The 26,207-nt window shown below is 40.0% G+C and overlaps 2 protein-coding genes across 3 annotated transcripts; both read left to right on the plus strand.

Moving 5' to 3' along the window:
* The first annotated feature begins 270 nt into the window (after positions 1 to 270).
* On the plus strand, positions 271 to 4,337 carry LOC139342426 (major histocompatibility complex class I-related gene protein-like). Its single transcript, XM_070979516.1, has 6 exons — positions 271 to 340; positions 896 to 1,132; positions 1,242 to 1,505; positions 2,013 to 2,279; positions 2,897 to 3,031; positions 4,108 to 4,337. Exons 1-6 carry the CDS (start codon positions 283 to 285, stop codon positions 4,335 to 4,337), a joined length of 1,191 nt encoding a protein of 396 aa, XP_070835617.1. The 5' UTR covers positions 271 to 282.
* Positions 4,338 to 10,866: 6,529 nt separating this feature from the next.
* Positions 10,867 to 24,394, plus strand: ankrd6a (ankyrin repeat domain 6a). 2 transcript variants are annotated; one of them, XM_070979489.1, is made up of 15 exons: positions 10,867 to 10,989; positions 15,300 to 15,439; positions 15,552 to 15,650; positions 16,267 to 16,365; positions 16,478 to 16,576; positions 16,951 to 17,049; positions 17,351 to 17,428; positions 18,205 to 18,309; positions 18,513 to 18,677; positions 20,884 to 21,036; positions 21,263 to 21,415; positions 21,658 to 21,771; positions 22,138 to 22,441; positions 23,145 to 23,515; positions 23,980 to 24,394. In XM_070979489.1, exons 2-15 carry the CDS (start codon positions 15,302 to 15,304, stop codon positions 24,163 to 24,165), a joined length of 2,163 nt encoding a protein of 720 aa, XP_070835590.1. In that variant the 5' UTR covers positions 10,867 to 10,989; positions 15,300 to 15,301; the 3' UTR covers positions 24,166 to 24,394. The 2 variants fall into 2 exon arrangements, with proteins under 2 accessions (XP_070835590.1, XP_070835592.1); XM_070979491.1 differs by having other exon boundaries at positions 22,141 to 22,441.
* Positions 24,395 to 26,207: the final 1,813 nt, after the last annotated feature.

Consider the following 26,207-nt stretch of genomic DNA (forward strand, 5'->3'; position numbering starts at 1 on the left):
GTTCAGGAGAAAGGTTTGTTTAGATGACGCTCATAAAAAAGCTCCACCTTTGTCTCACCACTTTGACGATGTACTTTGACTTGACTTTTTTCTTTTTTTGGTCTAAAGAATGAGGGCGTGCTGTACGTGAGCATGGCGTGGCTGTACACACTTGTACATCCAGTTTGTTCAGTAGAGCTCTGAGACTCAGATGTAAAAACAGCTTTAAATGACTTCTGCTCTGAAAGGATCATTGCGGCAATATTCCTCTTACTTTGAAAAGCTGCAAAATGGTACTGCAAGATGCAAATTAGGATTACACTTTTATTTCAGTGTTTCATGCTATCATCAGCTAAATGTGGTGAGTACTGTATGCATATGACACAGTCTCAGACTTTTGTTAACCTTTTCTTTTCAGCTATGGTTGCTCATTGATTGTGCTTATGACTCCACTTCATTTTTTCTACTACTTTTTCTGTGTTTGTTTTGGCAAGAGAATCGTATTTGGCAGAGTTTTGACATAAAGATAGTAACAGTAGACACAAGATCAGATTTTTGTTTAGTGTTCACTTGATTAGCCTGTTATATGATACTGTAATCAACGGGACACTAGGTTCAAGGTTCAGCTCTAGTGTCATTATACAGCACAGGCTGACACAAAGAAATCCAGAAAATGGACAAACGTCTTCTTATTTTGGAATTAGACAGAAGTGGGTGGGTGCATGTGCATAGAGAGCAAGTGCCACCTGGGTGTTTACATTTCAGTAACGGTTGGCAATCAGATAGTCTAAAGATGGGTTCTATTGCTGAAAATAGACTTAATTCAAATATCACTGAGTTGGTTACAGAAACTGTGATACAGACTGGCCTCCGAGTTACATGAACAGAGCCCAGAATGTTTCTGACTCTTTTTCAGATATCCACACTCTGGAGTTCTTGTCCACAGGACGTGTGCAGCCTGGAGACAGACCTCAGTTTGAACAACTAACTGTGTTTGATGGAGTTCCCATCTCTTACTGTGACAGCTTAAAGAAAAGAGAGGAGCTCAAATCGACCCTGGAATCAAACAACTTCCCTGAATACTGTCATGAAGCAAGTTATAATATCTTAGACTCTCTCTATGAAATTCCACCACTTCTCAGCAGTACAGTGTGTACGTTTTTAAAATATTTGTTTTTGTGACATGTGGATTAAAATTTGGTGAAGGGCCATCTGCTATGTTTTGAAACCAGAAAAATTAATGTTATTTTCTTGCTTTCTAGATGTTGTACAACGGCGCCGTGGCTGCACCCAGTCAGCCAATGGGACTGTCTCTGCTTTTGAAGGCTGGGCAGTCAATGGGATGGACTTCATAAGCTTTGACCCTGCATCTCAGAGATGGATGTCCCAGTCTCCCTCTGCAGTAAGACTTAAACATCACTGGAACAACAGCACTGCAAGGAATTTTGCCTTTAGACACTTCATCACAACACAATGTCCACTAATGATGCAGAGGATTAAATTAAAACCAACACACCAAAAAACAGGTGAGAGCTGGAACAGAACAGTTACTGGGTTATAAAGAATATATGTAGAGAGAGCGCAACTAAAGACTGTGACAGTTAGCATTGGATGTTAGCATTTAGCAGAAAGTACTACTGTAAATCCTCGCAGAGGCACTAGCGTGGCTGTGGACTCGTATTCTTGTTATTACTCAGAAGTATTTGTGCTACTGTGCGCCTGGGAGTGGTGACAAGATGACACCTGAGCTGTATGACAACTGAGTACATATCACCCGCTGAGGGAGTCCATCAGATGTTATTTGAAACCTAAAAAATTATTCTTTTGTGAAATTACTCCAAGGTTAAGCATGAGCTATCACGCTTGTATGTTTATATTTCCTGAACAAGGACCCATGGGGAGGTCATGTGAATTATGTGTGTTGATGTTAGGAGCAAAGGTGTAGCATGCAGTGATGTAGCTGCTCATCCATTGGATGGTGACCCTTTTAGCCTAACACTGATCGTGATCATGGTAACTTTATTTCTCTGCAGAGCTATATGTATTTGCCAAGCCCATTGTTGACAGAGCACAGGCACTGCTGAGGTGTCATGTGACAAGTACAGACAAATCTCTCAGCTCACTCCACCTGATTGGGGATGGGGCTTCAAAGGCCAGCTGGATCAGCGTTATCGGACCCATGCCTTCTGAAGACGGATCTGTGATCCTCAGACTGACAGCTGGGATCTCCCTGAGCCAAAACACCGACACGTACGGCTGTGAAGTACAAGCAGGAGGTCACAACATCACTGTCTTTTGGGGTGAGACCTTTTGTCTTTTGGAAACTTTGGCACTTGTATTTGGTAAATTATCATGTATTCCAGTACAACTGAACACAATCTGTTGATTCAGTGTTTCTCATATTCTGCCCTTCTCTCAGTATACTGTAATCACATCCTATAGCTGCACAAAAATGTTGATATTGGACAGCTCAAACATCTGTGCATGGCAATTACAGTATGGCTACGATTAAGGAAAGATGGTTGAGGCAGTGCAGTGTAGCATCTCAGCTAGTTCAGGCAGTCAACTAGAGTCTGCTGCCAAACATATGGACATGTTTTATATAAATACATTTATCATTTATGTGATACAATAACACTTAATGCTCAGTATTGTCTTTTATTACCCTAACTAAATGTTTTTAATAAGCTCAGAAGAGAAAGTGAAAATGATTTTGAAATTTCTATTATGTTTCCGTGTACAGTTTTGTCTTCTGTGTGATCTCACAGAATGAGAATGAGGAAGTGAGCCAGGTAATAGTCAATATGAACAGAACACAAGTTCACCCCACCTCCACCCTAGCATCCACCTGTAGGCTCTGAGTCTGTGTTACCCGAGGGGGAAGCTGTTATCGTCACCCTGCCTTCTTTCATTGCAGATGGGAAGACTCTTGATGGCAGAAACCTTCTTAACATGGCAGTTCTCCAGTGGAACGCAGTAATCCTCGGATTCTTCTGCATTATGCTTTTAATCATTTTGATATCCCATGGAACAATACTTCTGCTGAAATTTGGTAAGACTGTTTCTGTTATCACACTTTAATAACTCACTACAAGTACAGCTAGACCAGTAAACTGACTGATTAGATTTTTACAGGTGCATGACTGATTTATATGTCAGCTGATAAGTAAATGAGATTTTTAAGAACAGGAATGCCAAAGTTATGCTTGCAATCATTTCTTACAGCAGACACACACACAACACTGGTCTGCTCCACATATATTGGACGAGTTCAGTTGAGTAAGATGTGACTCTGGCTGCCATTGTTAACAGAGCCTCCAGTCTGCAGTGTAGGTCTATACACATCAATAATAAACCACACTTGCACAGAAATGCTTGTTTTCACCTCTGCTTCTGTCCCAACATGTAGCCATACTGTACTCCAATCTGTTCGACAGCCATAAGTCACAAGTTCTCTATCCCAGGTCTTCACTGCAACACCAAGGAATATTGAGTTGTGATTTCCTGAAATGACTGTGAACAGCAATTGTGTAAATGACCTGGCTGGACAAAGAATCAGTTGAAAATGGCCAATCTCCTGATTGAAAATGATCATTATTCCAAATTGGTGTGGATTATGGAATTTAAAGGGAGCCCCTCAATATTTATCGACAGCATTCCAGACTTTAAGGGAATTATATGCAGTACTTCCAAATCTAAGCTGGTGATTCCGATTACCTTTAGCTAAGTCCTGAAGCCTGTATGGAGTAACCCTGCAGGTTTCAATTTGTTGCCATGCTGTTTTAAATGAATGATGAAACCATATCCAAAATAAAGCTTCAAATCAGGTAGAGCCATGTCCTCACATAGATATCTGCATAAAGAAGAGAATACACAGACTTTGAAAACACGCTGCATCCTCTACATTGCTGTGAAAAAACTCTGAAATCCAGTGTAATGAAATACATTCAAAGTTTATTTAGAATGTCATGTAAAGATAATTTATTATCTAACTCTACTATCTTATTTGCCAAGGGTCTCTATACAGATATCAAGTATCCTCTGTGATGTACCAGTCAGTCCACTGTACCAGATGAACGCGCTGTAACTGTCATTGTGTCCTAATTGTGATTCCAATTTTCATTGCAGTTAAGAGGAAGTCCCGTCGTCCTGCAACAGTTGATCTACAGCTGATTGAGCAGTTTGCCAGGATCAGGGAGAGTGTTACCTCTCCAGATCTGCAGAGCGTTATTGCTGCATGCATACAGGGTACAGAGAGAAACAGAGAGTGGGAACAGTGGTTGGAAAGAACTATACTGGCTGAGCAAAACTTCTATGATGCAGAACACTTTGCTCATCAGGATGATGGTGCACAGTGATAGCTATGAAAGGACCAGAGCAAATAATGTGAAATTGTAGGAACAAAACCATTTTAACTGTCTGAAATCTCATCTGTAAATATTTGCTGTCATCGCTTCAGATCAGTAAAATGCTATGCACCCTACTTTTTCCTTCCGTTCTGGAAATATTTGAGGTCACTATTTAGTGTATAAGCTTCACACTGAGATTTCAGACATGTTAATAAATATCCAAAAGTCATATGCTGATTTACGGAAACAGACCATCAGTCCTCAATCTGGCCCTCATCCTGTATGTAATTCACACTTGAGGCCACAGTGGCCACTGTTCAGCAATGTTACATGTCTCGCTTTAAATCCTAAAAGTCTACATTTGAACTATTTAGCAATAAAATCACAAGACCCTAAACTTCTATTCATGAGGAATTTCACTAAAAATACACTCAAAATATTACTCTGGACATTACATCATTACAATATGCACTATGATCAAATTATGTACTTTGTAACATTATGTTACACACTTTAAATGATTATATCAACAAAACTGAGCCTATTATCACCACTTAAAATGCAGCTTCTGGACAAACCCATGAAACCCGTGGTAAGTGTACAGATAAACAGCTTCAACAGCCAGTTGCAAAATTAGAAATAGACAGGCAGCAGTGGTACTAAAGCAGTAATGTATTACAAGAGCAGTATCTCTGCAGGTTGAATAGCTGCCCTTACAAAAACCAGTGATGAGTATCATACACTCATGAATTTATCTCAAGAGCTGGATTTTATCTTTTTATCTCGAGACAATATCAGTCAGTGATAGCACTATGAGCAGGTCTACTTTCTTTGCACAGTGACACTGTATGTAAGTAATGCACATGTAAATAGCATGCAAAGAGTGACCTATAAACTACTAAAACTATAAATACCTGAGCTAACATTTCTATGTCTTGTTAAGCTACTTTCCAGTGTTATTTAGCATTTATGTAACATGCACTTTCAATTCTATTGTCTGCTCAGCTCTGTCTGGTGAAGTTTGGTCTCTTATCTCGAGCTAAGACAACACTACAAAATGAACACGTTTTCTGATGCCGTTACAGACGCATTTACATCAGTATTTTCTGTAAGAGCTGGAGTAAACAAGTCTTTATTTTCAAGTGTGATACGTTAAGGAATGGACAACTCAAACTCTTCAGTCATGGATTTGAATGATCTCAAATGTATGTTGTCAAACAATTACATTAAATTAAATTAAATACAGATTGAACTGTCTATATTTTAGAGAAAGATCAGCTAGGTTTCTGTCCTTTCCCCCACAGCTGAAGTTCATTTTATGTTTGTTTTATTGTGTCTGTGTCATTTCCTGCCTAACATATTTTGTACAGTAAAGTCAAACATGTTCCCTATTTGATTTTGTCATATTTGTAATGAGGTTTGTGTAAATAAAGTTTAATAATGACACTGAATTACATTTCCTTAGTTTAAATTGCCTTTTATTTTTCAGTATTTATTCATTTTTACACTTGAACACTTCATCAAAATGCTATAAGGACCTTCATGTTTGTAAGACTCAGAATCAAGTTCAGTGGGCAAGAAAGCTGGCACGTTAAAGGAATTAGACCCTTATGAGTAGCTCTCAGTGTGCTCACACACCCACTGTGTGTGTATGTGTGTGTGTGGAAAGCAGGGGGGCTCCATGGCTCGTTGTTCTGATACCTTTTCCCAGATGGCAGCAGAGTCCATGGGAGGGGTCTTTGGGTCTTGATCCTGGAGGTCGTGTTTGTGCAGTGTTTGGTTAAATTTTAACAGATAGAGGAGAGAGGTCCCAGTGATGGACTCTGCTGACTTCACTATCCTCTGTAGGGACTTACAGTCTGAGTCCTTGCAGCTTCTCAGGAAGCTCTTGATGGTGCCTCTGTAGAAGGTGGACAGGATCTGTTGGGGGGGTCGTAGGCTGGCTCTCTTCAGACGGCAGAGGCAGAGGAGGCGCTGATGTGTTTTGTCGATCGGGGAGGTGCAGTTGCACTTGAGGCTCTTGACTCTCTCCACAGTATCTGTTCCATGCAAACGTGCTAATATTGTAGTCACATTTAGCGTGGCAGTCGTGGGTCATTAGTGTGAACAGCAGTGGGCTGAGCACACATCCCTGGGGGGCACCAGTGCTGAGTGTGGTGGCGTCTCTGTGAGAAAGTCCAGAATGCAGAGACAGAGGGAGGTGTTCTGCTCCTGGGGAATTATTGTGTTGAATGCTGAAGTGAAATCAATAAACAGCCTTCTAACGGATGGATGTGGATGTTCGTTTCCTGTGGACCTGTTGGGATGTTCTGCAAACTGAAAGGGGTCAAGTGAGGCAGGCAGACAGGGTTTGATGCACCCATGACTAGCTTCTCTAAGCACTTCATTGTGATTGGTGTGAGTGCTACAGCGTGATTGTCACTGAGGCAGGACCCTGTTGACCTTTTTGTGTCTGGGATGATGGCGGTGGCGTTGAGCGCATCTGCCAGCTGCTCTGCAGACTGCCTGAGAGCATGTTCAGGCACATAAGTGATGTGCATTTCTGACAGTAAGAGCAACATTTTGAGGATTGCTTGTGAGACTTTCACATAGTTTTTGTATTTTTCTCCTGGGTTCTTTGGTCAAACTTTGCCTAAAAGTTAGCTACCACTATTTTAGTTTAGTTTAGTTAATTCACATCATCCAGGAGATACAATTCATGATATATACAACAAGCATTTTTACACGGTCGGATGTGTGAAAAGGGTCACCCCAAGTAAGCTATTTAAAGCTTTTAATAGGGGGCCCGGTTTTCCATGAACATAGGATATTGGCCAGATATCCTTATAATATGGACAACATACAGATAGACACACAACAAACAATAGAAAATCTCAGCATTAAGGTTACATTGGATTTGATGCGAAGTACAGTAGCAATGTTAACCAAAAGTAATTAATAGATGCAATAAGATATGCCTAGGAACACAGATTGGGATGAGGTCACATAGTTTATTATTTAGTTTGTGGACAGTCTGGTACATTACACAAGCATTCTGAAAATAGTTGTACTCACTGAGCCTCAGAAGGTTATGGTGGTGGAAAATCTTTTTAGTGGGAGCGTTAAACTCAGACCATGTTAAGGCGCGTATGACTTTTTTTTGGAGTATCTCAAGCTTTTTTAAATGAGTTGGAAATGTGTTACACCATATGATATTGCAGTATTGTAAATGAGGTTCAAACAAAGATTTGTACAAAATAAGAAGTGCAGAGAGTGGCAGATAGTGTCTCAACTATCTGCTACTGCTAAAGCTCAGCTCTGTAGCTTTTGTCTGCTTTTTGGTTTGGCATCCCAAACCAAAAAGAATTCAGTCTGCTGACATGTCAATGCCTGAAGAGAAAACATGAAAGGAACAGTTTAAAAAACTGAACAATTTCATCATACATCACTGCAGAGAACATTCTGCTGTCTTGTTTGCTGCTATTAAGAAGAGTTCTGTGTCACAGTGCTGCCTCATGGAGAAATTTAAGTTCAGTTTGAATCCATGGTGGACACCTGTGTCTCTGAAACTGTGTCATGATTCCCAATAAGCTTAGTTACATTTTACATCTCAATGATGTATTTCAATAATTTGACATTCATCCCAATAATAAGATGAAGTTAGTATGCCTATGCAAGATATTGAATCCAATTGCACCTCAAAGTTGAAACCAAGTAATATAACATAGTTTTTACATTTTTGGTTATTATTATACTGGATTGCCTTAATTAAACAGGGAGTATATTTGCGCCCAGGTAAGAATAGTCACACAACCGCTCTTTGGCTATTTACACCTGTCACCAGGTGACTTGATATAAATAGTGACCAGGGAGTGCACACAGGGAGGAGTTTGTGGTGGATGAGCGAGTCAAACACAGGACTTTAACCCAGGAGACTGGGTTTGGAGAGGTGTGTGAAACCAAAAGTCAAGTCAGATGTCTCACTATCTTCAGCTTTCAATTGCAACAAAATGACTGATTGATTGATGAGGTACCAAATCTGTGTCTATAGATACCTTGCTAGAGATAATAATAATAATAATAATAATAATAATAATAATAATAATAATAATAATAATAATAATAATAATAATAATAATAATAATCGTCTATACCCGACTATCCCTTTCCAGGGTTGCGGGGGGGCTGGAGCCTATCCCAGCTGTCAACATGCGAGAGGCGGGGTACACCCTGAACCGGTCGCCAGCTGATCGCTGGGCAACATATACAGACATACAACCATTCATGCTCAAACTCACACCTAAGGACAATTTTAGTCATCAATCAACCTAATGAGCATGTTTTTGGTCTGTGGGAGGAAGCCGGAGTACCCGGGGAAAACCCACACATGCACGGGAAGAACATGCAAACTTCACACAGAAAGGCCCCGCCGACCCGGCGACCTTCTTGCTGTGAGGCACGCGCACTACCTGCTGCCCTATAATAATAAGAATAAGAAGTAGAATAAGATGGAGAATAAAACTCACTTGATAATTTTTTTTCCTTTTTTTTTTTGTTTTTTTTCTTTTTCACCAGTCTGTGGTTGCTAGTGTTCTCCTTAGTGGTGCTGTCTGTTGGGGGAACAGTATGACTGTTAGAGACAGTAACAGGCTGGATAAGCTGATCTATCTATCTATCTATCTATCTATCTATCTATCTATCTATCTATCTATCTATCTATCTATCTATCTATCTATCTATCTATCTATCTATCTAATGGTAGTAAAAGTAAGATACGGATGAAAATAAAAATAAAGACAATGCACAAAACATAATAAACATAATAAATAACATAATAAAATACAGACAAAAATAGATTTCACAGAATGCATAAAATCAAGTAAAATACAACAATTTAGAAGTGCAGCATTAGTGGCATCATATGCTGTCTTCACTAGACATTTTAAATTTGACATCCTCTGGAAATTAGCTTGATTTAACAAAATGTCTAATAGATTTCTAGTTTAGCCATAATGTGTCCTTCGCTGACTCATCAATCCGCTATCATGCGACCCTTTTCCAGCCTTGAGCGTAGATGTATAAAGCATGAACCTAAATACCAGCAGTTAATTCAACATGGATAAAGGATTACAGCCATTGCTGACCTTGTTGTCTTTGCTCGCAGCTGCTGTGCATTTAAATTCTGCATTTTATCATACCACTACTGCTTACATACACAGGAGGCGAGCTATTATTCAAGAGATTTGTGACAACCAGAAACCAGGAACCAGCCTGGTGTGATAACTCTATCATCTTGTTGTGATTCCCAAGACTGCGAGAAAACCTTTGAATGTCCAGACTGGCCATGATCAACTTCTAAGCTTCTATAGCTAAAGACTATGTATATGTGAAAGGAGCAACCACAAAAATAAAGGAGGGAAGGCTCCTTTAACATGGGAATGTTAAAAATGCTGATGGTGAATAATAGCTTTGGTTAGCCTGCCATTCATGTATTCATTCATTTGTTATTTAGCATTAGAATTTAGCAGTGCAGCGAAGATATTATGAATTAGTACAATAATAATGCAAAAAAGAGAAAAGATTATTCTTCTGTGAAGCAAATACAATTCAAATGCAGTTTTGCAGCACAACTAAAAGACTACATGTGTATGTAGGCTACTAGGCTATAAGTCACATGTATTACATTGTGATATTGTAATTAAATAATTAGTGTTGATCAGTGACTTTATTTGAAGCTTTGGGTGCCATGATATCAAGATTTACCAGAGGCTCTGAACCAAATAAAATAGAACTTGTAGTCCAAGTTTCCCCAGTAGAGGTCACAAAATAACACTCACAAGGTCACACACAGCGACAGTGAGAAGAGGAGCAACCTACTGTACTACTGCAAATGTCACCAGCTTGTCATGTAATAAAGCCTGGTGATCTGGCCAGTGGATTTTCATGTTTGATAATAACCTCACAGTATGTAACCCAGCTGTCATCATACACCATGATGACCTGACTTGAATTTCAATTTAGCTGGACATTTTTTCCTCGATCCCTTTTCATCAGCATATTCAACAAAAGCTTAGATTTAAATGGCAACTTTTCCAGCAAAGCAGGGTAAGTGAGAGATGTGATCTGTGTGTCCTGATCCTAATCCACACGCAATGCATTTCAGAAAGATTCACCAAAGACATGCAGGCCCACACTAGAACAGTGTGTGTGTGTGTGTGTGTGTGTGTGTGTGTGTGTGTGTGTGTGTGTGTGTGTGTGTGTGTGTGTGTGTGTGTGTGTGTGTAATGGAGATTGAAAGCATGCTATTTCCCAGACAAGCCAGAAGTCAGCTGACATCATTTTGTAATTTCACATCAGGGATGCACTGGTCCTAAACACAATTAAAGCTTTTTACATTACCATGTGCAAATGTAGATGGAGGGATAAAGGTATTATTGTAGATGTATGTACTACATTCATTCTCTCTCTGTCTCTCTCTCTCTAAGCTGTAATGCAGTACAACAGCTGGCATCCTCTGAGCACATCCTCACACACTGAGTAGCCAGCCTGCAGCAGCATCATCCGTTTACACACTACGAACACAGCGACCAACTCTTTGTGAGGCTTGTTTGGATTTTCAATGGACGCAACTTTGTGCTACAAGAGGGAATAAGTGACATCTGCAGGCTCTATGGAGGATAAGGTAAAACATATGGAACTGGACCATGCGCTTCTTTTCTGTCAGAACTGAGCAAACATTTTAACAAAAGTCTGCCTCAAGTTTTTTTTTAACAGCAGTAAACACTACAGCTTCTCTGTTCAGTCCTGCTGAACACGTTTTAACATGTAATAAGAATATTATTTGTTAGATAATTTGTTAGCTTTTAATTAGACATCCCCCATTTCCACTATTCTTATGATAGTCTTGCTTGTGCTGCACTTTCTATTCAGGCAATTCAAATTTTATCCACTTAAGTGACTCAGGATTAGTGTAAGTGCTACGTATTGTTTCACAAGATGGACTCAATGTTACAGTGTTTTTTACAATTGCTAACCTACATTTTTCTATACTATCCAACTCTATGAGGAGGTGATGTTTATGTTTGAGTGAGAAAACAGTTTATGACTTTTGACAGATGAGGTCATTGAATGCATTTTGTGTTAAAGCAATGAGAAGTGATCCACACTGTGTGAAGAGTTTTGAAAAAGAGTCAATACTGACAAATGTAGCAATCAGCAAAAACTGTAATAGGATATGTTATAGTACAGCATTTTGCAGTTTATATACAATAAATTTACAACTGCAAATATTTTTGAAAGAAACACTGTTTGATGGAGGAAATGTTTTCAACTGTTCATATCGAACAAACCTACAAAATGTTCACTGACTTGTTTTTCTTCAATATTTACTTGTAGAAGCAGAAAGCATTACAAAAGGAATTGATGGTTCCATTGAGGCATTCACAGTACTCAGTTGTATTTGGGGAAACATGGTGGTTTTTTAGCTTATTTCTCTTGTATGGTTCAACCATTCTTTTTTGGTTTCCCATTGGCAAAAGTTGGGGATGGGACCTGGTACCGGGTACATTTTTGGTGTCAGCACGATCAAGGTTCTAAAAGGAGAACCCATACTACAGTATGAGCTGAACACACTGCAGACCACTGACTGGTCGGAGAGGATCGTCACATTTTCTGAAACAGTTTGTGTCTTTGCTGTGACAAACAGCCGTGCCTTTGATATACTCCATTGTTCCTGTGTTTCTGTGTTTGTGTCACACTGAAGATGATCACAGCAGTTTTACCCAGCCTTGCTATGATGATCAGATAAGAATCACAAGCACAAAACATGTTAATTTTATTCAATAATTAACCAAAAGCAGATTCTCACAAACCATAATTAAAGTCTCTCTGGTGCACAAACCAAACCACACACAGGATACTAGATCCCAAGCCCAGTCTCTGGTGTCTGATGTTTCCTCAAAGACATATTAAACCAAAGCCTTTAATAATTTCTCTGAGACGGTTTCAGTTTTTGTGCATTTGAGTCAAGATGAAATTAAAAATGCCTTTTTAGCCCTTTTAGATCACATAACCGGTCACAGTGCACCTATTTATTTTTTTATATGGCAACCCCCCCCCCCCCCCCCCCCCCCAAAAAAGTCTTTGTATTCTGATATCAAAATCAAACTATGTTTTCCTCCTGTACAACAAAATATGACACACTTACAAAGGCTTGAACCAAAAAATAATATTGTAAGGCAGTCAGCAGTATGTTCTCCCCTCTCTCGATCGCCTTACAAAATGTGTGATGTGTTGCTAAATGCAGTATGTTGATTGGTCAGTTTATTTCAACAAAAGTTAGTTAGCAAATTATCTCTCAGCTCATTGTGTGAGCAGTTCCAGTGTTCTATTCTTTGAGCTGTTTACTGATGTAAACAGCTGTGAGTCCTCTATTCACATGCTGAAGTTTAGTGAAGTTCATAGATGGAAGGTTCCTTGTTCTGAAGTGAAGTGAAATTTCCACTCACCCAGGTGTAGGCAGTGTAACCGAGCTCACTTCAAGAGGTCCAAGTCCAACAATACCATGACATCCACCCTTCAATACTGAAATGAAAAATGAAAATAAAAAAACTGGTGATCAATGAAAAAGTCTCTTCTGTTTGTCCTGCTCAATGACAAACAATCCATTGCAATGGACAATGCAATCCAAATAAAGTCAGCTATTAAGGCTACAGGTTCAAACAATGTTTCTTCTGCATAAAGTGGTTATAATCTATAACACATTTCAAGCTAATTATTTCTTAAACAAAAAGGAAAAGGCCATTCTGTTAAATAAACTACTGTCTAAACTTTACCTTTTTGGGAAATAATACATTGCTTTTCCTTCTTTGGGCTGCAAACTGTAACTGAAATTAAACAATCTGAGATGTTTAGAGGGGAAATGTTTTTTGTTTTTTTTTGGTGGAACTGCTAACAACTCATTGACACCTATAATGTGACAAGTGTCCCCTGCCAGAAGCTGTTTTATTGTGAGGGGTCACAAGCCAAATAAGTTGGGAATCACTAGTTTAAGTTTCAACAATGTACAGTATTTTATTTCTGTTAAACAGATGAGAAAACATAATCAAACAGAGGATTTTATTCATTGTGCATTAGTGTAATTACAGATGTACAGAACCAGCCTTCATTGTGTGGGATAAGAATGTGTCTTTAAACACAAAAGGATTAGAATGATTGTGTGTGACACAGGTGGGATTAGTACAGAGGACTTAGTAAGAGTGACTGATGAGCCCAAGTGTGTCACTGTTGTATGTACACATGCTTTGGATTCAAGACTGTTTATAATCACCCATAAAGATTAAAGGCTGGCTCTTTGCACGGAAATAATCTGAGCTCAAGTGCAGCAGCGTCGACATGAAATCCTTTGTCATTTGGGTCAGTTGCTTAAAAATGAAGGAGCAGGACAGTCAGGATGAGGATTCAGGTCAGTGGTACTGAATGAGTAAGCCAAGAACGTTAGTGAGGTGCAGATGTGAGAGACAATATCTTACGTTTGCTTAAAAAAAATCATGAAATTAAGACTGTCCCTACACAGGGGCCCTTCACATGATACTACTATTATTTATTTATTGACATTACGCACACTGGAAAATGTTCAACAAATTATCACCAGCCAGGTGATAATTCATTCCTGCAGTTCCCGCAGTTCCCCTCAGCAGGAGCTAAAACATAAGATAAAAGATAAGATAAGATAAGATAAGATAAGATAAGATAAGATAAGATAAGATAAGATAAGAATTTCATCACCAACATTTTGACTGTTTAAATTTAAATAGACAAAAATGGCTGCTTAGCACAGGTGGTGTCATGAGAAGATGTGTGGAGACCATGTCTCCACAGTGGCACAGTCAGTGAGTCATAGGGGTGGGTATTGCCAAGGACCTCACGATACGATACACATCACGATACTTGAGTCATGATATGATATTGCAATATCCAAATTTTGCGATATATTGCGATATTCTACATAGTTCACTGAAAAATGTAAAAGGCATTATGCATCTTAAAATCCGAGTTGTATGTACATCAGATGATAGTGATAATGCATGGGACAAACTGAGTCAAAACAATGTAATTCAAATTATCCATGCCATTTTATTGTAACTATACAAGTGCAAGTTACAACAAATATTCATCAATAACATGAGCTGAGCTAATATGTCGGGGTGGTGTCGTGCTAAATGAGTTCGCACGTTTGTTGTGTTACCCGAATATCTAATGGGAGCGAAACAGTGTTTGCAAAGAGCGTACTCTTTGTCCAACTCACTGTGTGTTTCTCCTTTCCTTTGGAATCCAAAGTACCTCCAAACATCAACACAACTTGTTTTTTTCCGGCTCCACTTCCTCACTGCAACCGCCAGGGGAAAAAAAGAGAAGAAGAAGAAGAAGAGTGCCTTGCAGTGAGGTAGCGGTACAGCGATACCCCGCGGAAGTCGTATTGGACTTACAACCCATCTGAAATCTTATTTATTAATTGAAAAAATATCGATATTCAAATTTTGAATATCAATATTGAATCGGAAGTCAAAGTATCGCGATAAATTGCGATATCAATATTTTTGCCCACCCCAGTGAGTCACCTGTGATTTAAAATTAAAATTGAATGGAAAATATTAAACACTAATATGTTCATACAAATGGAAAGTTAAATTTCAATTGGATTAAATTATTTTACTTCAATATTGACAGCTGTGGATCTTTTTAAGTGGAACATATCAGTGGGACTGATGGACTTGGCGAGTTAAGTCGATCATCATCATCCTATCTTGTCTTAAAACTGGGGGAAATCTATATACAAGTCCTTGATTTGATTTTTTTTGTTGTTGCTGTTCAACTAAAATTATCTTCTATTGCTTTAATAATGTGTGATATTCTTGTACATCTATGGGTGTTCATGCATGCACACATAAACTGTAGAGATACGTAATCCTGTGTGCATGAATGTGTCTGCAGTGATGAGTGAGGACCATGTGCCTTCATCACGCCAGGGCCTGGGTCACCAGACGGCCCTGCACCGAGCGGCCATGGTGGGGAACAGCGATGCTGTGGCTGCTCTGATTAAAGGAGGCTGTGCTGTGGATCTGCAGGACAGAGTGAGTGGTGGACATACAGCACGTCCGAACACTTTCACACAGCTACAGGAAAATTTGTTTATGCATTCTCAATTTGTGTGGTTGTTAAAGTGATGATCGTTGTCTGTTTGAGGATGGCAACACTGCGCTGCATGAGGTGTCTTGGCATGGTTTCTCTCACTGCGTCAAACTCCTGGTCAAGGCTAAAGCTGATGTAAACATCAGGAACAAGGTAGGATAATACTAATATTTAAACAAATAATTAGAATTAGAATTATGATTACACGTAATTTTATTATTATTATATAAAGATGCTACAATGGACTGTTTCTCATAGTCTTCACAGTGTTTGGTTTGTTGTCACTGATGTAAATACAGCATACTCTCAGTCTCTCAGTAGTGAAACAAAATGAAGTAAATGCATTAATACAGAAATTTATGCCACATTCTTATTATTTTGTTAGCGTTACGGAAGATGCACAGAGGAATTTAATTTTATGTGTGTTATAGGTGTTAGATTTATAATAAATATTCTTGTATCTGTTTGCATTACACTAGAGTTCATTGTAACTGACACCAAACCTACACCCTCACAATATCAAAACCTCATGTGATTCCAACCCAGACTGTAACTAAATTCAAGTGCACGGTTTACAGTTACTTACGTGTCCATTATAATGTGACAAGAATGGTTCTGCAGATCAAAACCATACCAAATATCACATTCAATGATGTGGACTGTCTTGACAAATTCTCAGAATAACATCAGAATATTTGCCAACAGTTTAACATGAAAGCACAGTGCAGAGCTGTGTTTACTCTGCTGTAACTCTATTATGTCCATTCAGGCAGGAAACACAGCACTTCACCTGGCCTGTCAGAATGCACATGCTCAGACTGCTCGCATTCTGCTGCTCGGAGGATCCAAACCTGACACTAAAAACAATGTGAGTCCTGCGGCATCCCACAATGCACTGAGGTCTCCATGTACCGCGGACTGTCAAGCAGTAAGGACTAGTTTCACAATGCACTGAGCTACAAACTCTGTTGTTGTTCCAGGTGGGTGACACATGTTTGCATGTGGCTGCTCGCTACAACAACCTGACCCTGGTGAAGATTCTTCTGAGTTCTCTGTGCCGTGTGTCAGAAAGAAACCAGGTACAGTATGTGTTATCAGTGCTATTGGTATGTGTCCTGTTCCTAACTATGGAATTTGGTGATAATTAGGGAAAATAGAGACAAAGGTCAGAGATATTTATTTAGACATGGGTGGAGGGAGCATTCAGATTCTTTACTTAAATACAGTGTCATCCATTACAAATAAAAGTCCATTTATTAAAGTAAAAGTACAGAAGCAATCAACAAAATGTGATTAAAGTATTAAAAATAAAGGTAGTTATGACGCAAAAATGTTTCTAAGTGCTTTCCAAAGGCAACTGGACCCAGCTATGTGACCCAAACGAATGAACGAATGAACGAATGAACCACAAGCAAGTCCAGGTGCCTATACATGTGTCTGTGTTTGCCTGTAGAGAGGGGACACAGCTCTCCATGTGGCTGCTGCTTTGAACCACAAGAGGACAGTTCAGCTCCTACTGGAGGCAGGGATTGATGGGACCATCAGAAACAATGTAAGTTCTACTTCCCACCATGCAACCATCCAAGTACAGATGAAACACTTCGGCCAAACAGATTTACTTTAATTATCCTGATATCGCAAAATATCAAACTGGTCTTAAATGATCATCTTATTTCTAGATGCAGTCACAAGTTGTGCTCATAACAACAGTATTGTGTGTAGTCTCACATTCTTTGATATTATTCCTCTGTGAGATATAAACACCACCACTAAACCATTAGTACCATGAGGGCTCACTCACACCTTTCATAGTCTCAACCCATATGTGTTCATGATATACTGTTCACTTCCAGGCAAGTAAAACAGCCCTTGACAAGGCCAGAGACAACAACCACAAAGATGTGGCACTTCTCCTGGCCAGAGCTCCTCAGGTTGGTATCTGCATTCTAAATGTAGGATATTCTTGTATTAGATAGATAAAGGAAGCCAAAACATTAGAGTGTACAGTGTTAAGAATATGATTTGTGTCTTAGCTGTAGCGTTATGATAGTAATAGTTTTTAATAGCATTAGCAAACATCTTGTGTTTCAGGCTTATTGTTAGCAATAAATAACATAATGTGGTAATTACTATTTGCTGACACTTGACAAGGCAACTTACAATAAGTGTATTCAGCCATAAGGATAAGGATACAACCCAGTCTGCTACAGTTTCTGCTATCCTGATGTGATCTTGTTCCACCATTGTGGAGCCAGAACAGCATACAGCTGCAGTTTTGTTGAGTGGTTCCTCTTGTAGTGAGGGAGTAGCATGCAGACTGACAATAGTAGAATGTAGTGGATGAGCTGGGATGGGCCTAAGTCAATTGCAGCATGGTAGGCAGATACCAGTGTCTTGAATCTGATTTGAGCAGCCACTGTTAGCCAGTGCAGGGTACAGAGAGAGAGGTGTAGTTAGGGAGAACTCTATTCTGGATGAGCTGTAGTGGTTGGATGGCACATGCAGGCACACCAACCAGAAGTGAGTTTCAATAGTCTAAGCACAAAAAAAAAATAGCCTGAACCAGAACCTGTGCCACCTTATGGGTGAGTATCCTCCTGATGTTGTGGAGAATGAATCTGTAGGAACTGGTTATCACAGCAACGCTGACTGAAATCAGACAGCTGGTCCTACATTGTCTCAGTAGAGATTTTGTAATTGTCTTCAGGTACATCGACTCATGCGAGGAAGAACAATAAGGAAACGAAGAGAAAGACTGACAGCTGAACGCAGGACCCAGTCTGTCACCAGAGTAGACATTCTACCACACGATGTAAGAAAATACAAACAGCAATACTCTATAGCATGTGGTGGATGAGTGTCAGCTATTGAGAGAATTCTTAGAATTGAGTTTGTCACATTGGGTCAAATCCTTAAAATTTCAGAGATTAAATAAAGGTTCACACATTTCCTATCATTATTTCAATGACTACAGTTTTCATTTGAATTGATCTCTTTTTTATGTGTCCTAAATAGGACAACAGCTCTGTGGTGGAGGAAACACCCAGCAGTGAACAAATGGAGAGCAAACCTGCCATCAAGGTGGGTCCTCGCCAGCAGCCAAAGCAGCAGCAGCATAACCACAAGACTGCCATCAGCAGCCCCAACAACCACCGCAAGAGGAGGAGAGTCAAGGAACAGGTAGGTCAACAACGGAGACACCAACAGCAGCATGCTGAACGTGTGGTTCATTGACAGATCAGCAGTTTGGCTTCTCGCTGTTTAACATCCGGACATTTTCATACAGCTGTGTACAGCTGGGCCATTATATCTTATCACTTCCCTGCTGTTACACTCATGCCATGCTGCAGCTATAACTCCAGCATACCCCTTATGTGTTAAAGTGTAATATTGTTGACTTTGCTGCATATAACAAAATATAATGATAATATATCTCTGAACAGAGAGTATGTAGTTAATGCCGTGTGTGTCATATGCAGGAGGGATTAGTTCCCCTAGCAGAATCCTTGTTGCTGCTCAGATTTTTGAGAGCTCCATTATAGAACCGAGCCCTAACTGCAAAATCTATGTTACAATTTGGAATAAAATGTCAAATCCTTGGCATACCTACTGTATGTGTCTCTGAATGAACAGCCAGACATCAGACAAATGACCACCAATTCTGTAACTTACTTTAAAGTAAAAGTGCTTCACTTTTGGCCAATAATGTGACATATTTTTCTTGATTTCCTGGAGAAAATTTGGTAAATAAGGCTATTAAGAAAGTGGTGTCTGTTTGCAGTATTAATCTTTTATCCCCTCTGAAGCTTGTTGACTTTGATCTGGAAAGCACCTGATCCAGCCATTTCACCATTTTAAGAATCACTGCTCCCCCATTATTATACTTCCATCAATGCATATATGACATTGAGGGGGTTCACCACCAAAGTGTAGCTGCGGATGAACCTCCTGTAAACGCTGGTGAACCCCAGGAGGCTTTGCAGCTCCATTCAGGATGCAGATGGAAGATGGTGGCTTTGTGACTCCTGGGGCCTAGATATTTGTCAGTAGCAATGAGGTCATCCAGGTCAGAGGGGGGATCCCAGGCAACCAACTAACATCAGAACAATCAGTCCATTCTAAAAAGCATCATAAAGTGTTGTGCATTCCACTTAATCCCCACTGCCAAGGTCTGGAGCTGTGTGATCATGTGTGAAGGTCCATATGACTGCTGTGTTGCAGAAACGACAGGCAGAATGGCAGAGCTTCATAATAAAACTGTAATCAACTGTAAAACACAAAATATCACAGAAACAGCCAAAATATGGATGCAATTTATAAAAATCAGACTTTTCCCTATTATAAGCATTTTCCCACAGATATTTTGTGGAACAAATGAAGGAGTCAGGTCTGTTTCTGCTCAAGCATTGTCAACAAGGAGGAGCATTGCCCAAACTTGAGAGTAGCCCTCATTACATCTGCTTACCTGCTGTGTTCGGGCTGCATATGGGGGATGTCAGGCAGAAGATAAAAAATTGGGCAATGTTGTGTTACATTGAATCAATTGATTTGAATTTAGAATATTTTCTTATTGAATTGTAGACATTTTATTCATCCACCATATGATTAGACCCTCTTTCTAATGACAAAGAGTGCTTAAATCATAAAACACAGAATCAAGCAAAATTAAAAGGAAAACAGAATATGGGGGGGGGGGGGGGGGGGGGGGGGGTGAATTTCACAGGGTCCTATGCATGCAAGCTGGCATCTCCAAGAAAGGGAGACAAGAGGCTGAAGCTCTGATCAGGGAGCAGTGAGTGAGGACTAGCCAGCGTACCTGCTGGCCAGAGAACTGTTCTGGTGGTTTGTGCCCTGGTTTTGATGTGCTGAGTGGGTGAACTGGTATGCTGAATGGTGTAAATGCTGCTGAAGACTGGCTATTAAATCAGCTGAAGATGTTTACCATAGCTTTGTTTTGACATGGATAGGCTTTGTTTAGAGACCTTGTCTTTGAGTTGAGCTGTTGCACGTGTGTCAGTGGATGGCATCAGCCTTGGCTGACAGGTTGTGCCTTTCTAACTTGACTGGGTTCAATCTGTCCAGAGCAGGGATGGCACTGAACAGGCAGAAACCCACAAACATGACTCTCTAAGATCAAAGCTCAATGTCTTTAATGCAAGAAACAGTAGGCAGTCAGAGGGAATGGAGAAGAGGTGAGTAGGTGAAGCAGTTCCAGTGAATAAACTAGTATAAAAGGGGTTATAGGAGGGCAGGAGAGAGTGGCTGTCTGAAACAACTAGAAAGTTAGTGACAAGGAAAAACCTGTCAGAATGCATGAGTGAATGAATGATCAAGAAGAATTCATGACAAGTACACTTTGCAGTCTGCTACTTTTACTCCTTTGCAGGCTTTGAAAAAAGATGATCTGAGCAAACGAAAAAATGGCTTCAACATGAAGATGGATCTGCTCTGGGATGATGGTGAAGATAGTTCTGCTCAGAATGGGAAAACCTACCAGCTTTACACACTGTACCGTGACAAGGACGGCAACATCAGACAGGTTACTGATGATTTGGATTTTGAACTGAAGCACAGCACTGAGAGGGTAAAACTGTCACTGAACTTCTGAATTTATCAAAAAAAGCAATGCTTTGAACAGAGTTTGAATAGATCTTGGTTCCAAATCTTCACATTTTCATCATGCTGAGCTATGTTGAGCACATCTGTAAGAAAAGACAAACCATTATCAGAGTGTGCAGCTTGTGACTTGTGACCATTCTCTTTAGGCACCAGCCAATGAATGCCACTGCAATCCCCTGCTCAGGAAGCTGGAGGGCCAACTGAAAGTCACGCAGGAGGAGATGCGGCTACACATCCTCAACGTCCAGGAGCAAGTCAACAGTCGTCTGGGCAAAATGGACCGCAGGAACAGACACCAGGTCTGTGTCTACTTCCTGTGTCTGCTGCTAGATAATGATCTCAGTTTACTTTACACCTGCAGTGTCTTAAACTGTTAGCTCTGGTTATTTAGGTTTTCACAGTTTAATATCAATGTCTGCTTCTTGAATTTGAATGAAAAACTGAATTTTGATTTTAGTTGAAATTAAAGACAATTTTCATGCCAGAATGTTCCAAAGTCTTCACATAATTGCATAATTCAATTTGACTTTTGCTCGGGCAGATTAAAGTGTTGGACATGCTGAATCAGGAAAGAGCAGCAGCAGAGAAGAAGAACATGATTTACAGGATGGAGCAGAGAGTTGCCCAGGGGAGAGAGGAAACCCTGATGGCACAGGTATCAACTAGCACTTGCAGCTGACACTGGATTTCTTTCTCTGCAGGAACACTTTGGAAGGTCTATGTTATGTTTAGCCTTCATAACTGGCCAGTGAATCAGCAACTTCCTGCTTCCTGGATGAAATATGATTAAAACACCTTGAAAAATTAGAATTGTAGGAGTAAAGGATAAATCTGAAGAAAACGTCAGATGGAGATCTAAGTCAGAACGGGCTTTTGTCATGGTTTGCACTCCACAGTGAGACCAGTCTTTTTGGTACAACACAAATGGAAATGAGTAACACCAGCTGCTAAGGTCTGATGAGTATGTGCCCTTCTTAAGGAAAGGTTTTGATCGTGCAGCAGTTCTGTTTCTTACCTCAAGCAGGCAGCAGTGAGTGAAGAATTGAAGAGGTGGTGTGTGTCCCAGCTGAAAGACATGAACGTCCACATCCCAGCCAAAACCCAGTATTACAAACTCCTCCCGTCACCGTCTGTGGAGCAGTCTGTGGCAGACGCTGACCTGGAATCACTCCCCTTGTTGTCCGTGGCATCTGGAGACAGCAGCACTTCACTGGCTACCTACGTCAACATCCTGCCGTCTAAATGCACCCACAGCCCGGGAGGTCCAGAGCGGGAGCTTCTGGGAAACAGGACATACTTTGAAATGAAAGTGGACAGGTCACCAGGTATGTCCAAGAACAGCTTCTACAAGGAAGTCACAAACATTTTTAAGGGGCATGCAATGATTCATAACTGTTATTACCGTAACAGCATCAGCAGCTCAGTGGTACAGCTCACAGTGACCTGTGACTGAAACACACCATAATGACTTCTCAGCAGAGAGGAGTAAAGCAGCCAATGAGATCAACGGAAGTATCTAGCACAGACGTAATGACACAATAACTGATTAACATCTTCTTTGTGAATGAAAATCCAGAATCAGAAACTGCATTTCATTTTCAGTCAGTGTGCACACACATTTTTAAATTAAGCATGGAATTTTCTTGACCTTGCAAATAACAGTTTGACAAGAGGAAATCTTGACTCAAGGTCCACTCAGCCTTCGCTAAAAGTTTCAAGTGCTTCTCATGGTTTTCCTCACGAGGTGGATTTTGCTCAGTTTTCATGGAGATGTATTGTAGTTGTAGGACAATGGAGCCATCTCCATGACAACTAAGCAAACTCCATCAGCTGACAAGGACCATTTCAGAAATCTGACTTGTTTGTATGAATGGCAGGAATTCTTCTCTAAAGTCTTATATCTCAATTACTGAGTGAATGTCATTTTTCAATGCAATTGTCATTTGCATATTGTGTTTATTTTCTATGGGAATATACGAACCTTATTTATTAAACTGATTCATTTTGTGTTAACGCCTCTCCTGTCAGATGACTATGAGAACACATCACTGTTTCCTCTGCCTGCCAAAAACACCTCAGGCCTCCTGCTGGGTTCTGCTGACCCCCTCTGGCAGCCTCCGGGACTGCAGGACAGCACTGTAACAGCGGTGGTGCCGCTGTGTGGGGAGGGCTTTTCAAGCAGCAGCAGCCAGTCCAGCATCAGCGACCAGGGAACCAGACTGATCCGTCAGCAGGAACACAGCAGTGATAGACAATACAGGAAACACTTTAGAGAGCTGATAAGTGCCCCCAGATGTGCAGGGATACATACTGAGGGCAGCAGGACACTGGAGTTCTTCATCGACCGTCCCGCTGAGCCCACATTCAGCCAGGAGAGGGACAATCTGCATGCCAAGGAGGTCAGTGTACTAATGACCACCACAGCAGCCAGTGACAGGCTTTAACGTCAACTGTCAATCAAGCAAACCCACAGCAAAACATGCTTTTCCTTAAACTGTATTGGATAATCCCACTTTATTACAACATGGCCTTATTTTTGCAATTTAGAAAATCATCCCAGTCAAGATAGTACCAGACATGATGATTTTGGGAGGTTGTTGCACACAAAGTAACTCCCCCTGATGCCACAAATTATGGTTCTTATTCACAGATTAAACTAATGGGATACAATGCATGAGTGAGCCTTACAGGTACTGTTCATTTTGAAGCAGGCTTGCTGTGTCTCCCTGCTTTCAGGCCTTATGCTAAGCTGTGCTAATTGCTGCTAGCCCTGCTGCTGGGAATTAACTTTCTGGGGGGGATATGAGAATTCAAGCTGCTCTTAAAATTTCCACTTCAACTGTTATTTCTGCTTTTCTATCAGGTGACTCAGCGTTTCTTTGAGACGGTGTCCAGTCAGCTGGAGCGTTGGTATGAGAGGAAGATCGTGGAGGTGGAGCAGCAGACAGAGCTCAGAGCCCAGCAGGACAGGACAGAGCTGTTGCAGCGAATAAGCGTGCTGGAGGAGGAGCTTCAGAAGATGAAGACCAATGAGAATGCAGAGAGCTGACGCACCTGACAGTAATTAATACTGGAGGGAGAATTGCAGAGAGTGGCTGAACTTTCACTTTAATTGAACTTACTGAAATGTGCATAAATACAAACGAGATAAGAGAAAATAAGAAAAAAAGTCAAAGTAATTACACATGTAGATGCAATTATTGATACTGTATGTACAGTTTGTATGGGGTAGCTATGGAAATACAGCAGTACTAGTTAACTGTTGTACTGACTGTATAAAGAGTAAAAAAAGTGACCTCAGTATGGAGAAATGTGACAAAGCAACTGACAATTAGCTGTTGACTCTGAGTACAGTGGAGGGCACAATGAAGCAAAAACAAACAAAGTATATGCAAGTGATATTTGTGTTACTTTCATCATTCTGATTAAACTGATTGTCATGTGTTCAGTTGATGCACACCTTGACGTCTTTTGCTTCTACTGTTTGATACTAAAAATAAATAAAATAAATCATGATAATAATACTAGTAATAATTTACTCATACATACTTATTTAATCAAACCTTTGCTGTTTAAACATCATAACTCAGCGTGGGTTTTTTCTTTAAGCAAAGTCTTGAGGGAGAGTTTCATACTTGCTGAAATGTGCATAAATACAAGCTACATACCTGCATACCTGAGCAATCATTTGTAAATATTGCACAGCCTATTACGTTAAGCTTGTAGTGTGAATTAAACTGATAATATGTGTTCCTGTTTTGTGTGCGATTTAAAGGTGAGTGAAAAAATGAACTTCTTTGTTGACACCTGCCATTAAAAATTGGCATCAGCATCATGTCAAATTGAGAGATGAGACTTTTTTTCTTTAGAATTTAAGTGAAATGGTGCTTCAAATTAACTCTAGTTCTCTTTCACAGCAGATATTTTGACTTGCCACAGCAGACAACCCATCAGTGAAATTGATATCATTAATTACGTCTCAATTACTGAAATTATGCCAAGCAGTGTCAGTGAACCTGCATGCACAAAATCAGGACCCTGAAGCTGATGCACCTGAAAGGATCACTGCTGTCACTAACCAGTGTTATGAAGTACAACTGTGCCTTTACTATGGCACATCTGCAGTCTTCTGAAGGAAGTTGTGTTATTTTAGAATCCTCTGGAGTAATGGATACTCTTCAAGCTGAGCATTGGACAAAATATTTGGCTTGGAGTATGATTATTTTCCACAGAAAAAAAGTGAAATTACCTTGTTAAAATCCTGAAACTTCTATCTGCGTCTGCTCTTTCAGTGAAAAATCAATGAAAAATATATGATTATCTAAATATTCTTAATTTCAGATTCGTCCTACTTCACTAGTGTGTTCATTCTAGGTGTACATGCACTGGAGGTCCCAGGTTTCTACATTACACTTATGGAAGCTGTGTCCTGGACCAGAATTGGGTTTGAAACCAGTTGTGATCAAAATCATACATAAACACGTCTTAAAGTCAGATCTAGGGAGAGCACAGAGAAACTTCCCCTCCTCACAATGAATGTGAAAACAAACTTATATGCATATACATTAATCAGCAAAGTGATGGTAAAACATTAAAGTGGCGATACAATAAGCAGAACACATTCCAGTGGAGCCAATTCAGTGATTAAGATCATAATAAGTAACGATAAATAAAGAGGATGAGGCCCATAAAAATATTGCTCTATAGTTACTAGTCATAAACTCCACAAGGGACAGCAAAATAGAAGTAGCAATGTCACACTGTAAATAATCCATTACATTGGTCCTGGCTTCAAAATCTTATCTTACTTCAGTACTACTTTCTAGTGTTGTCAACAAAATGTACTATAAGTATTAGACGTATGGTTGTGCCCCAGTAGCCTAATGGATAAGGCACACACCATGTAACATCCATGGTTGAGTTCTGACTGGAGACATGTGTTTCCTGTGCCTTCATATTCTCAGTATATTCCAATTATTGGATAAATATTAGTATCACTGGTGCATTAGTGTGTAAGCAGTAGTTTAATGTTGGACTAGTTATCAGTAAAAAAAAAAAAAAAAAAAAAAAGGAGATGACACATCCAAAAAT

The sequence above is a fragment of the Chaetodon trifascialis genome, chromosome 14 (genome assembly GCF_039877785.1).
Source record: "Chaetodon trifascialis isolate fChaTrf1 chromosome 14, fChaTrf1.hap1, whole genome shotgun sequence".
In the NCBI taxonomy this organism is placed as follows: Eukaryota; Metazoa; Chordata; class Actinopteri; order Chaetodontiformes; family Chaetodontidae; genus Chaetodon; species Chaetodon trifascialis.